The 12,050-nt window shown below is 67.7% G+C and overlaps 2 protein-coding genes across 2 annotated transcripts; both read right to left on the reverse strand.

The window, feature by feature from the left end:
* Nucleotides 1-101: 101 nt before the first annotated feature.
* On the reverse strand, nt 102-3,560 carry H696_00132 (hypothetical protein). The gene is made up of 3 exons (XM_009493966.1): nt 3,183-3,560; nt 687-3,041; nt 102-490 (listed from the first exon to the last, which is right to left on the reverse strand). The coding sequence occupies exons 1-3, from the start codon at nt 3,459-3,461 to the stop codon at nt 473-475; spliced, it is 2,652 nt and encodes an 883-aa protein (XP_009492241.1). The 5' UTR covers nt 3,462-3,560; the 3' UTR covers nt 102-472.
* Nucleotides 3,561-4,874: 1,314 nt separating this feature from the next.
* H696_00133 (hypothetical protein) lies at nt 4,875-11,760 on the reverse strand. Its single transcript, XM_009493967.1, has 8 exons — nt 11,723-11,760; nt 11,233-11,590; nt 10,956-11,129; nt 10,647-10,770; nt 10,476-10,570; nt 7,694-10,250; nt 5,659-7,505; nt 4,875-5,519 (listed from the first exon to the last, which is right to left on the reverse strand). Exons 1-8 carry the CDS (start codon nt 11,745-11,747, stop codon nt 5,039-5,041), a joined length of 5,661 nt encoding a protein of 1,886 aa, XP_009492242.1. The 5' UTR covers nt 11,748-11,760; the 3' UTR covers nt 4,875-5,038.
* Between the last annotated feature and the right edge of the window lie 290 nt (nt 11,761-12,050).

Genomic DNA, 12,050 nt, shown 5'->3' on the forward strand with positions numbered 1-12,050 from the left:
CACACACACACACACACACACACACATCCGCAAGGGCAGGCGAAGGCAGGGCGAAGAAAGTATGGGGAGGGAAGAACCAGAGGCCAAGCTTGATGCGCGCGTGTCGATAAATAAATATACATTTACAAAAGCACCTGCATCAGGCAGATTGACGCCACTCAAAACATCGACCAGCGATGATCCAAGAGCGGGTCGTGTCGGATGGAGGAGGGGGAAAAGAGGAGGGAGAAAGGGAAAGCAATGAGCGAAGCTCTGGCCCTCCTTCCGCCGCTCCTTGAAGTTGCCCATGGGGTCATCCAAAGGCGAGCTCCCGTGCAACAGGAACCCATGGATGACCAGCCGGGAGAAAAGTCTATAAGTAGGAGCGGGACCTAGGCTAGGCCTGGGCGGAAGGGAAGGGAGCCGAAAGAGAGAGAGAGAGACAGAGGAAGAGAAGGAAAAAAAGAAGAAGGAAAGACAGAGACACATGCTTTCAAGAGTCGCGGTCAGACTGATGCCATGGGACGGGGAGGGGGGGGGGGAAGAGGTTAGCCGGAGAATAAGGTAAGACCCGATGCAGGGGGGACGTGGCAGTAGGCAGGCAGGGAGGACCGCAGGACGGGGAAAGAAAAAAAAAAGGCAACGCGAGGAGGTGGGAAGAGAGGAGGAACGATGGGGAGGACGCTGCTGACGAGGATGATGCGTACCTCACGCAGGCGTCGGAGGAAGAGTTCGCCCGCCTTGTCATAGAAGTCCAAGCCGAGACTGGTCAAGGCCCAGAGAGCATCATCGGCTGACATGGTACGGCGGCGATCAGCGCGTGCCCGGTCGGCCGCCTCACTGGCCACAAAGGCAGCCAGCTCGGAGGCACACTCCTGGACAAAGGCCCGGGTCTCGAGCGAGATGCGCACCGTGCTCGGGAGAACCCGACGCATGATGCGGTTGATGTTGTTGATGGGGTACAGGCGCTCCTGGGGGAAAAGGGGAGTCAGAGCCAGGGCAGCAGCAGCAGAGGTGGCGCTCGTGGCCGGATCCACATCCGAGTCATCATGCAGCAGATCCTCATAGGTGTCGACCTCGTCGTCGTCATCCTCGATCCCCAGATCCTCCTCGTCATGGTGGGCCGGGCGCCGACGTCGAGGGGTGTGCTTGTTGGCTGGCAGGCGAAGCAGGGCAGCCGCCGCCGCAGCCGCCGCCGTGGGCGGAGACGACTCCGTCAGCTCATCGGAGTACCGGCCCCCGGGTTCCAGGGACATGGTGGCCGTCGGCCCATGGTGCCGATGCTGTTGCGAATACATGGCCAGGTGTTGTTGTGGCTGCGGCTGCGGCTGCGGCTGCGGCTGCGGCTGCGGCTGTGCGTGGTACACATGGCCTGATGGTGGCTGCTGCTGCTGCTGCTGCTGCTGCTGTTGCGAGTAGATCAACACCGGCTGGGAGGGCGGCTGGGTTGGCTCCGGAGCGGATGGGAATGCTCGAGTCGAGGCTGGCTGAAAGGGATGGCCGCTGGATGGCGGATGCCGTAGAGGCAGCGGCGGGTGCGCATGCGAGTGATGCCCGGCAGGCAGGCCCGGCAGTCCCGGCGGCGGCGGCGGCATACGGTGCCCATAGTGAGGCGGATATATGGCCTGCTGGGGGGGCTGGGCCGGCTGGTGCGGGGGTGGCACCTGTGCCTGATGGTGGTACTGTGACTGGGGAGGATGGTGGAGGACTTGTTGCGGAGGCTGCGAGGGCATCATTTGGGGGGGGTGATGCGACGGAGGAGGTGGCATGGCCGGGGATTGATGGTGGTAGCCCTGCATGGCCGACATGGAGGCCATTGGAGGTGGCTGATGGACCATGTGCGCCATGGACGACGGCAGGCCCGGCGGGTAATGGTGATACTGCGGCTGCGGCGAGGGGGACATTTGCGGCTGCGGCGAGGGGGACATCGGCGTCGGAGACTGGTAGTACGGATGCTGGGGATGGAGCTGCACCGGGCGGAGGTTTTGCCGCGCAGCCGCCAATGGTAGATGGTAGAAGACCCGATCATGGTCCGAAGGGGCGGCCATCAGCGAGGGTGGCGGGAGGGGCGGCGCCGGGGGGGGAGTCACTGCTGGCGCCGGCGAGGGAGGCTGGTAATACGGGTGCCGCGGATCGAGCTGAACCGGGCGGAGATTCTGCCGCGCGGTTTCCAAAGGCAAGTGGTAGAAGGGCCGACTGTGGGGAGAGCCAGGGGCGGCCAGCAGGGACGCCGGCGGCAGGGGCGGCGGCGGCGGCGGAGGGGGCGTCGGGCCCAGGGGACTGGCGGCAGGGGCCGCCGTCGGGAAACCCGCCCCTGGCCCGAGGGAGTGGCCAGAGTGCGCATCGCCGGGGCTGAACCCCGGAGTGTAGCCCCCTCCGCCGGTGCCGCCGCCGCCGCCGCCGCCGCCACTGCCAGCCCCGCCGCCACCTCCAGCACCCGGGACCCCGGAGAAGGATCCCAGCCCTGGGCCTGGGAGATGCTGTCCCTGCTGAGGCGAGAACCCCGAAGCATCGACGTAGGGGGAGTACCCGCCGGGATTGGCATGCAAGGCCCCACCGCCGGGGGACTCGGCCGGGGGGAGCATCGCCTCGGGACCCGACGGGGATGCATGGTGCGGGCCATGGTGCGAGCCGTGGAGCGAGCCCGGGCGATAGTGCGCCCCATGGTGTGGCCCATGGTGGTGGGAGTGAGGAGGGTGGTGGTGTGGACCGTGGTGTGCGTGGTGGTGGTGGTGGTGGTGGGGGTGGTGGTGATGCTGTCGAGGATGGGGGGCATGTGGCGACGGCGGTGGTTGCTGCTGCGGCTGCTGCTGCGGCTGCTGCTGCTGCTGCTGCTGATGGGAGTGATGGTGGCCGGGGTGGAAGTGCATCCCGTGAAGAGGGGGGTGGTGCACCGAGGCCGAGGCCGATGATGATGGCGGCTGTGATTGCTGTTGCTGGTGTGGCACATGGAATTGGTCGCCCCGGGTGTCTGATGTCGGGTCGACGGAAATGTATGAGCCCCCCTTGGGCGCCGGGTCCTGGCCTTGGTGGAAGGGCACGGGGCCAGCAAAGGGCTGGGACTGCCGGCGGCAACGGCCGGATGCAGGCCAGGGAGGAAGGAGGGGGGGGGGAGGAGGGAGGAGCAAATCAACAGCCGAGGGAATGTCAGCGCGTGCTGGACCCTACCCGGGGGAAAAGCACAGGGGCCGGACCAGGCGTACCTGCATCGACAAGTGGTCGGGACCGGGGCCGGCCATTTCCGACAGCAAGGGCGAGGAAACCAGCGACCGTGGCGCCGAGGAGGGAGCCCCTACCGGGCTGGATGTGGCCCCGGTTCTGGGGGGCTCTTCCCGGCCGGGGCCGGCATGGGAGAATGTCGAGTGGAAGTCCCCACTCGGTGAGGCCAGTCGAGGGCGTTTCACCTCGGCGGCCGCATGCGGGTGAGGTTGCGAGACGCTGTCATCCCTCTCGAGGCGCTTGGTCGAGTGCTGCCCAGACATGGGACACTCCGCCCGGCATGAAGGGTATGCGTGGGGTGTGCGTCGGGAGAGGGGGAAGGAAAGGCAGGGGGGGGGAGGGAGAAAGAGAGAGAGAGAGAGCGATGAGGAGATCGCGAGACGGCGACGCCAAGGGGCAAGAGGGAGGATGGGCGGAGGCGGAGGCGGTGGCGGCAGCGAAGGGGGGGGGGGGGGGGGGGGGAAACATGCCCCCGGGATCCTGCCCCGAAGATATCCGGCGCTGGCCCAAGAAAAGGCCCCCACGCCTGTTGTTGTTGTTGCTGTTGTGTCCGGTTTGCCTGGGTGGAAACCCCTTGCCCCGGGCTGGATGCCCTGCCCTCTGCCACTTGGACTCCGCGACATGGTGTGGCCTCGGCCAAGAGCGGCGGCGCCCATCGGGGATCGGCGCCCGGGCCGCAGTCACTCGGCTCCATGCCCTGCTCTTCGAGCCGGTCGCCGAGCATCGGGCCGAGGGCCGCAGGGGCAACGGACGGAACGGCAGGCGGAGAGCACCGGGGCCGGGTCGGGCCGGGGGCAAGGGGCGGAACAGGAAAAAGGCCGCCCCCGCAGGGAGGAGGAGGGGCCAATGAGCGGGAAAAGGATGGAACGAGGCGGGGATTTGGCGCGCCGTGCGCATGCTGCCAACGCATCATGGGGCCGGCCTCCCCGAGAGCAACCATTGGCCCGGACGCCTGCGACCAGCCATTGGCCCGAGATAGGCGATCGGCTATTGGCCAAGCGGGGGATAATGTGTGCCCCAAGCATTGAGATCCCCCCCCCCCCCCCCCCCGCCCTCCCTGGTGCACGGGCGTGTGCACACCGGCGCGCGCGTGGACGCTCGCGCGCGCGCGCACACACACCACCAGCGTGTGTCCGTGCGTTCGTGCTTTCGTCGGTCCGCTAGGGTGCAGGTGCCTCTGTTGTTCGAGATGCGCCGGCGTGGCCGGCACAAGACCGACTGGCTGGCCCTGGGCGGCGATTCGTTCACGATTATTGGTCGCTCGAGGGATTTTACTCCGCGCTGGCATGTGGGTAGGGGGTTCGAGGCGCGTGGTCTCCGGGCGAGGGGTTGGTGGGCCGCACGCCGCGCTCCTGCCGCGCTGCCAGGCTCTGGACCTTGCCTGCCCTGGCCCCTCTCAACAGGGGGAAGGCACGCCGCGATAACCCGCTGCCTGGGGCTTTTTTTCTCCCCCAGTCCCTCCTCGGCTCCTTGCCGGTTCCTCTCCCGCTCCTGTGTCCGCGTCTGCCGGCCGGCCGGCCGGCTTCACCACCCCAGTCAGAACGCCGCTGCGAGCGGATATCCCCCCCCCCCCCCCCGCCCCTCTCCCCCCTCCCCCCTCCCCGGTCCGGGAGAGGCCCAAGATGAAGGAGAGGCCGAAGACCGGAAGAGACACACGCACAAACGCATGTCGCACCTAGAGGAAGTGGGCTTTCTATTGGCTGTCGCGCTGCTTTTTTTTTCCCCGGAATCACACATGTGGCTGGGCATTCCCCCACGCTCGAAAAGCAAGTAGCCCCAGGCGCGGAGGAGACACAAGGACGCGTGACACCATGGAGCCGGGGGGCAGCACCGGAGGAGCTCAGTCCTCTTCGGCGGAGCCTTCAGCCGTTTGACCGTCATCCTCTTGGTCCTGCTCCTCGTCCTCCTCGGAGGCACTGCCCTCGACATCCGTGTCGTAGCTGTCATAGCCGTCATCCTCGGAGCTGCTGTCGACAATCTGGAAGGCCCCGGAGGCCGTCCCGTCGGTCGACTCCTCTTGAGCCCCCTCCGGCAGGATGGCCTCGCCGATGGCCAAGTCCCCGGGAGCGGCGGCCTGCAATGCGGCGGCGGCGGCAGCCGCATCGGCCAAATCCGCCCCCGGAGCGGCGGCAACACCCGCACCATCGGTCGCAGAGGAGGCAGCCACACGCGCCGCCTCAATAGCCGCGCGATACTGCCGGATCTGCTCGGTGGCGAGCTGGTGCACATACTCGCCCATGGCAACAACATTCTTGATGACAAAGCGGCTGGGAGGCGCCTCGAGCGAGCCAAACGCCCGGTCGGGGCGAGTGGTGGGGAAGCTACGCGAAGGTGCGCCATTGGGGGCCGAGAGAGAGAGAGGGGGGGGGGGGCGAGAGAGGCACAGGGAGGCACAGGGAGGGCGGGGTGAGCAGGAGGGTGGCAGGACAGAAAAGAAACAGAGAAAGCGCACAAACGCACATTTCATCCTTGGTCAGAACCAAGTACGAAGGGGGAAGACGCCGGCGAGCGAAGGGGTCCGTCAGCACGGCGGGAGCCAGGGCAGTCGGGCCGGCAAGGGCAGGCGCCCCATCGGCCGGGGTCATGTCGGCATCGGCCTCGGCAGCGGCATCGCCCTCGGCCTCGGCATCAGCTTCGCCCTCATCGTCGACCTCGGCATCGGCCTCGGCATCGGCCTCCCCCTCGCTGTCGAGCTTAACATCAGCCTCGGGCTCGGGCTCGGGCTCAGACTCGGCCAGCTTGTCGGTGGCGGGGGCGCCGGCCACCGGCAGTGCCGCGAACGAGGCCTCAAAGAGCGGCTGGAACATGCGCCGCAGCTCGAAGCTTCCCTCAAAGAGAGCCCGGCGACCGAAGACATAAAGACCAAGGCGCGCACGGGACAGGGCCACCACCATACGACGCACATCGCGCATGTAGCCCACGGTCTTGGTGCGGACCAGCGACAGCAGCACATAGTCATTCTGCTGGCCCTGGTACTGGTCGACCGTGGAAATGGCTCCGGGCATGCCGAAAAGCGGGTTCGAAGCGCAGCGCTTGCGCACCAACTCCGTAATCAAATCCTTCTGGCCATTGTACGTGGTCAGGATGGACACCAAGTGCCCAGGATACCCGAGCAGGCGCATGTACTGGAAGACCGCCACCACATACTCCGCCTCGGCCAGGTTCTGGATGTAGGCCGGCGCCGGCTCGGTCTCACCCTGGCCATGCAGATCGCCGACATCAATGAACTGCGCCGTGGTGGCGAAGCCGGCATTGGCCAGGCGGAATTCCGGACGCTCGACAACATGCGGCAAGTCCCCCAGGCACTGGTAGCGCCATCCGTACAGCGCACGAAGGGACGACCTGGCACGACCCTGCGCATCCAGGTCCACGGTGCCCACCCCGAGCCGGACCAGCCGCGTGAACATGGACTGCTCCATGTTGCCCTGCTGGCGGAAGGCCTGGTTCTTGACCACCGGCGGCAGCTGGTTGTGATCACCGATGGCCACAATGCGCCGGAGCCGGCCCCGGCCATCCTGCGGATCCTGCAGCAGCAGCGGGATGAATGCCTCGATCTCCAGGATTTGAGCCGACTCCTCCATCAGCACCGTGTCATACCGGAACCCCAGGCGCAGGAGGTCCGCCCGCTTGAGGGCCGCATGGGTACAAGTCATGGCCACAATGCGAGCCTCCTTCATGAGGATGTAGTCGCCCCGTTCGCGACCGGTGCGCAGCAGCTCAAAGGCCCGGATGTCGGCCAGCTGGCGGAACACCTTTTCCAAGTGCCCGACAAAGCAGCCCGACACCGCGGTCCAGGCCTCCTGCGCGGTGAGCTCCGCCGGCGTGGCACCGAACACCGGCTCCGGCGCGTCGGCGAAGTACTCGGCAAACGGGAACTCCCGGCGGATGTACTCGCTCAGGGACCGGTCCGCGGCCAGGACATCGGCCGATGCGGTGGACAGATCCAACGGCAGGGAGTCGGTGGCCTGGCGGCCGAGCTCGGCCTCCAGGCTGGCGAGCCCCGCACGGAACCGATCCCACCGGGGGCCCACATGCAGGCGGAAGAAGTTGCTGGCCGTCTCACATGTGTAGCCAACATGCCCGGGAACCTGCAGCGAGACAGCCAACCGCGACACCTCGGCAAGCAGGGCCAGGCGCCGGGCCAGGAAGAAGTTCACACGGCCGGAGATGCTGAAGTCCCGATCACTGGCCAGGTCCTCCTCACCATGGCCCAGACGCAGGCAGTGGCCTTCGTACACATCCAGGGCGATGATCTTCTCGAACAGCTGGTTCAGAGCCTGGTTCGAGTGTGTGACCAGGAGGATGTGCTGCAGAGGCCCGGCCGAGCCACGGGTGTGCATGTGCATGCGTGCACAAAGCGGATGGGGGCAAAGGGCCCGAAGGCCAAAGAGAGGCAGTCAGTACAGGGAGGCAAGGCCCGTGGAAAGAGGAAGGCAAGGCAGGAGGGAGACCAGGGAGAAGGTTGGTCGGCAGGGGATTCTCGCGGCCAGCGCACCTGGTTCGGCCAGTTATGATAAATCGAGGCAAGCAGCTGAACCGCGACGTCGGTCTTTCCGGTCCCCGGCGGACCGACCACCAGGGTCAAGCCACGCTCAAGCCCCTGGCGGATGGCGCGCACCTGGGTCGGGGTAAAGCGGATGGCATTGCGCCGACGGGCGTCGGCCGGGTACGGGCCACACGGGGGCGGGTGGTAGGCCCGCACGTGGACCTGCTTGGCCGGGCCATCGAAGCGCACCCGGAAGAGGGTGTCCCCGGGCAGGGGAACCGCATTGGCCGGATCGGCCAGGGTGCCGATGGTGGCCGCGTCGAAATCCTTGGCGGCCACACGCGCGGCCAGCACCGCCAGCTGGTCCGCCCGGCTGAGATCCGACCGGTCGAAGAGCACCTCGCGCCCGGGGAACGAGGCAAACAGGTGGTCCAAATCCAGGAAGGTATCGCGGAAGTCCAGCCACGAGTCGGCCGACGGCGCGTCAAGTTCCATGGCATCGGCCGGGGTGGCCTCGGCCTGGCCGGTGGCATCCGAAGCCGGCGTCAGAGCCGGATGCACCGGCAGGCCGGCCTCGGCCGCGGTCAGTGCATGTGCCGCCCGCGGGTCGCCGTACCCGAGGAAGACATCCTGCAGCCAATCCGGCACGACGTCCGGATGGCGAGACACCTGCTCCATCATGTCGCGCATGGTGGCCAGCGTCGCGCGGAAGTGGTTCTCCTGGGGCTTGCGCCGGACCAGGATGTTGAACGTCGAGTAGACATCGTCCCCGGCATCGAGGAGCTGGCGCGCGGCGGCGGCAGCGGCATCATCGTCGCCGCCGCCGGCCGTGAGGCCGGCCTGCGTGCGGCGGCGCTGGGCGCGCGCCCGGCGGCGCGACGAATGCGAGCTCGCCAATTGCCGCTGCGCATCGGCATAATACTGGTCAGGGTCCAGGAGGACATTCACCCGGCGCAAGCCACGACGCCGGCGGGGAGGGACATCCTGCCGCGGGTCGAACGGCCCGCCACCGCCACCGCCACCGGTCTGGCCTTGGGGCGGCGCCTCGTCGCCAAAGTGATCCGAGAAGCCGGTCACCATGCACCCGCGCACGGCCACCACGCCAAACTGCTCGGGGAAGGGCAGGGCCCCCGGGGTGCCGGGGGGCTGGTAAACCGGCGCCTCGGTCGACCGAGCACGCACGGTGACCAAGAACAGGACGTCCCCCTGGCGAAGGGCATCCCACTCTTGGCGCACATCCAGCCGACACCGGCCCAAGTCGAAGGACACACGGCCGCGGACAAATTCCGGCCGATGATCGGCCACCCGCGGCGGGCCGACATCCTCCACCGTGAAGGTTTCAATGGGGATGGCCATGCGCGACCAGCCGCCGAAAACCGTGGCCATGGCACCGCCGGCGGTGAGGCTGGCCCCGGGCCCGGCCAGGCGCGGGGACAGACGCCGAACGGCCGTCTCAATGTCCTGCCGCACATCGGCTGCCGCCTCCAGGCGGAAAAGGTGGAAATTCCGCTGCAGGTAATCCTGGATCGTGAGGAACTGCAGATTCAGGCGAGGGAGCGGCAGGGGCCGGTCCCCGGCCGGCGGGGCGTCGCTCAGCTCCGGCGCACCCCACAGGGTGACCTCCGACGGGAGCAGCGACCCGCCCTCGACATCGGCCTCGCGAATGGCCGAGGCCACATCGGCCGCGAAGTTCAGCACCAGAGCCTCGACCAGCGTACGCAGGGGCAGCGGCTGGCCGGTGTGGGGGAAGTGCGTGCGCAGGCCCAGGCGCCGGGCCAGCTCGGCAGTTCGCTTCCAGAGCGAGTCCGGCGACTTGCCGGCCTCGCCCGGCACCGCCGAGCCCACTGGTGTCTGAAGCAGACGCCGCAGGGCGGCCGACGTGCCGGACACCCGCGACAAATTCCCCAGGGCCAGCTCACGCAAGCCCTCCGGGTCCAGGGCAAAGGCGGCGGCCTGGAGGCGACCGACCGCCGCGCCATGCCGGGCGGCAGCCGCGTCCGCCGACAGGGCCGCGCCGGTCAGATCGTCGACAATGTCCGCCCGGGCCAGCTCCGCCAGACGCTGGACCATGCCGCGGAAGAGCCGAGCATCGACGGGGGTCAGCCCACCGGGGAGGGTCCCCTCCGTGCCGTCCTCATCGTCGACATCGGTTGCGCCATGGGCAAACAGCTGCGACGTCTGGCAGAGGACCACCGCCAGGTGATCGTCCAGCAGGGCATTGGTGAAGCGCCGCGTGGGCATCTGCCCGAGCAGGTCCACGAAGAGCTCCAGCACCCGACACACCAGCACCACCGCATGCGACAAGAGGGTGGCCGAGCGGGCCAGCTGCCGCTGAAGGGTGTGGCCGCTGGGCTCGGCCTCGGCCGCGGCGGCGTCATCGGTCTTGCGGCGCTTGCGGCCGGGCGCCTCGGTGGCAGCGTCGGACTCCGGGGCTCCGAGTGCCTCGACCACGGCAGTCTGCGGGTCCAACACCGTGTCAATGTCGGACACCAGGCTGGCAAGCATCTTGAGCAGGGCCGACAGGAAGGTCCGCTCGAAGGTCAGCTGCTGGCGCTTGTCATCGTCCCTACACACATACGCGCGCGCGCGCGCACACACACAAAGGAGATGCACACACACACACACACACACATATGTGGATCGGGGGCGTGACAGCGGAGGGAGCAGGAGAGAAAGGGGGAGGGGGAGGGGCGGGAGGGGTGAGCAACAAGGCCAGAGTGGGCGGAGGGGGGCGGGGGCGGGAAAGAGGGGCAGGCGGAACGGGTGTCGAGGGTGGGTGCTTGGAACGAACGATTTCTTGAGCGCGCGCTCAAGACGCGACCAGCGCTTGGCCAGAGTGGCATCGCGGGCGAGGAGGAACTCCCGACGAGCCGGCTCGAGGGACACCTGCAGCGGGAGGAGGAAATCAAAGAGTCAGAGGGGACCCGGCATGCTTGTGCGAGGGCAGAGGCCATCCACGCACCCAGATGCCCATTGACACGAGCTTAAGGCACTCGGCACGCAGGAGAGGGTTCTCCAGCGACTGGAAGGCACGCGTGAGGAAGAGCAGGAGCTGCGAGCGAATCTGCAGCGTATTCTGCGCGCTCCTGTATCGTGGTGCGGGGGAGGGAGGGGGGGCCATGGGCAAGAAGGAACACAGGGGGGGGGAAGGAATGCCGGAGAATTAGCAGCAGGGAGAGACAGAAGGGAATGCAGAGGGCAGGGCAGGAGGAGGAGGGGGGGGGGGGGGGGGGGCGATCAGGGCGGGACAAAATGGCCGAGGGTCACGAACAGCGTCTCACGAAGGAGGGCCTGGAAGAAGGCGGTGAACTTGTCGGAAGGCTCAGCACCGAAGACGGCCCACGGCTCGGAAACCGACTGGCGGAACTTCTCATTCACCATGAGCACCACCGAAAAGAGGTGCTCCTTGGAGGCGGTGGCCGCGTCGAAGTGCGGCCACAGGAAGCTGCATGTCGCCAGGCGAAAAGAGGGACGAGGGGTTAGACCCAGGGAAGGGCGGAGACGTGTGTCCCGGCGAGGGAAAGACAAGGGGAGCAACGCATGCATACCGCTCCAGGTACTGGGAGAACTCCAGGGGAATGAGTCGACCGGGGGAGAAATTCGACGCGGCCAGCTCGCTATGGAAGATGCGCTTCACCAGAGCCGGGCTGAAGTCGGCCGGGGCTCCGGCCTCGCGGTGCGGCGACCAGAAGGCCAGCGACACCCGGGTGAGCGGGTCGGTGTCGATCTGACGGGCGGTCAGGGCGAAGTACCCGCGCCGGGGCCCGGCGCTCGTGGACTCGCGCGTCCGACCCAGGAGCTTCATGGCCGCCGGAACCGAGCGGGGGATCTGCCCGCCGGTGTTCGAAGCGGGACGCGGGCGCTTGGCATCGGACACGGTGGCAACCTCCTCGGGCATCTTGGCGGCTGCTCATGGCAAGTTAGTGCATCCGGCAGTGTGGGGAGCCGTGGAGGAAGGGAAGACAAGATGGAGGGGAGCGAGGGGCGCAGAGGCGAGGAGCAAGGAAAGCAGGTAAAGGCCAAGGGCGGGATGCGTACAGGGAGCAGTAGAAGCGGAGGCCATATCGCGTTGCGAGGGGGGGGGGGGGAGAGGGGGCAGCCCGCTGGGGGGCGGGGTGGTAGAGGGGAGCCGGCGCGAGCGGGAGAGCGGTTGAGAGGGTGACTGACGGTGGTCGGGGAGGGAAGTGGACGTGGAAAAAAGAGGGGGGGAAGGGAGGCAGGAGGGTGGCCCGCCCAACGGTCCGCGCGCCCGGACACAACGGGCACATTAGTCTGGCGGGTTCTTGGTGTCTCGCCCGAGGGTACCGTTGCCACACGCATGCGTGGTGCGCGCGTCCGAAAGTGGGCGGGAGGGGGGGGGGGGACG

The sequence above is a fragment of the Fonticula alba genome, assembly GCF_000388065.1.
Source record: "Fonticula alba strain ATCC 38817 unplaced genomic scaffold supercont2.1, whole genome shotgun sequence".
NCBI lineage: Eukaryota > Rotosphaerida > Fonticulaceae > Fonticula > Fonticula alba.

What these genes read in the sequence shown, in the direction of transcription:
- H696_00132 (XM_009493966.1), bottom strand. Translation starts at nt 3,461, where the DNA reads ATGTCTGGGCAGCACTCGACCAAGCGCCTCGAGAGGGATGACAGCGTC. An exon ending in CCGACCACTTGTCGATGCAG is followed by an intron (nt 3,042 to 3,182) that starts GTACGCCTGGTC and finishes TGCCGCCGGCAG; the next exon opens with TCCCAGCCCTTTGCTGGCCC.
- H696_00133 (XM_009493967.1), bottom strand. Translation starts at nt 11,747, where the DNA reads ATGGCCTCCGCTTCTACTGCTCCCT. An exon ending in GCCCTCCTTCGTGAGACGCT is followed by an intron (nt 10,771 to 10,955) that starts GTTCGTGACCCT and finishes ACCACGATACAG; the next exon opens with GAGCGCGCAGAATACGCTGC. An exon ending in GAGCGCGCGCTCAAGAAATC is followed by an intron (nt 10,251 to 10,475) that starts GTTCGTTCCAAG and finishes GTATGTGTGTAG; the next exon opens with GGACGATGACAAGCGCCAGC.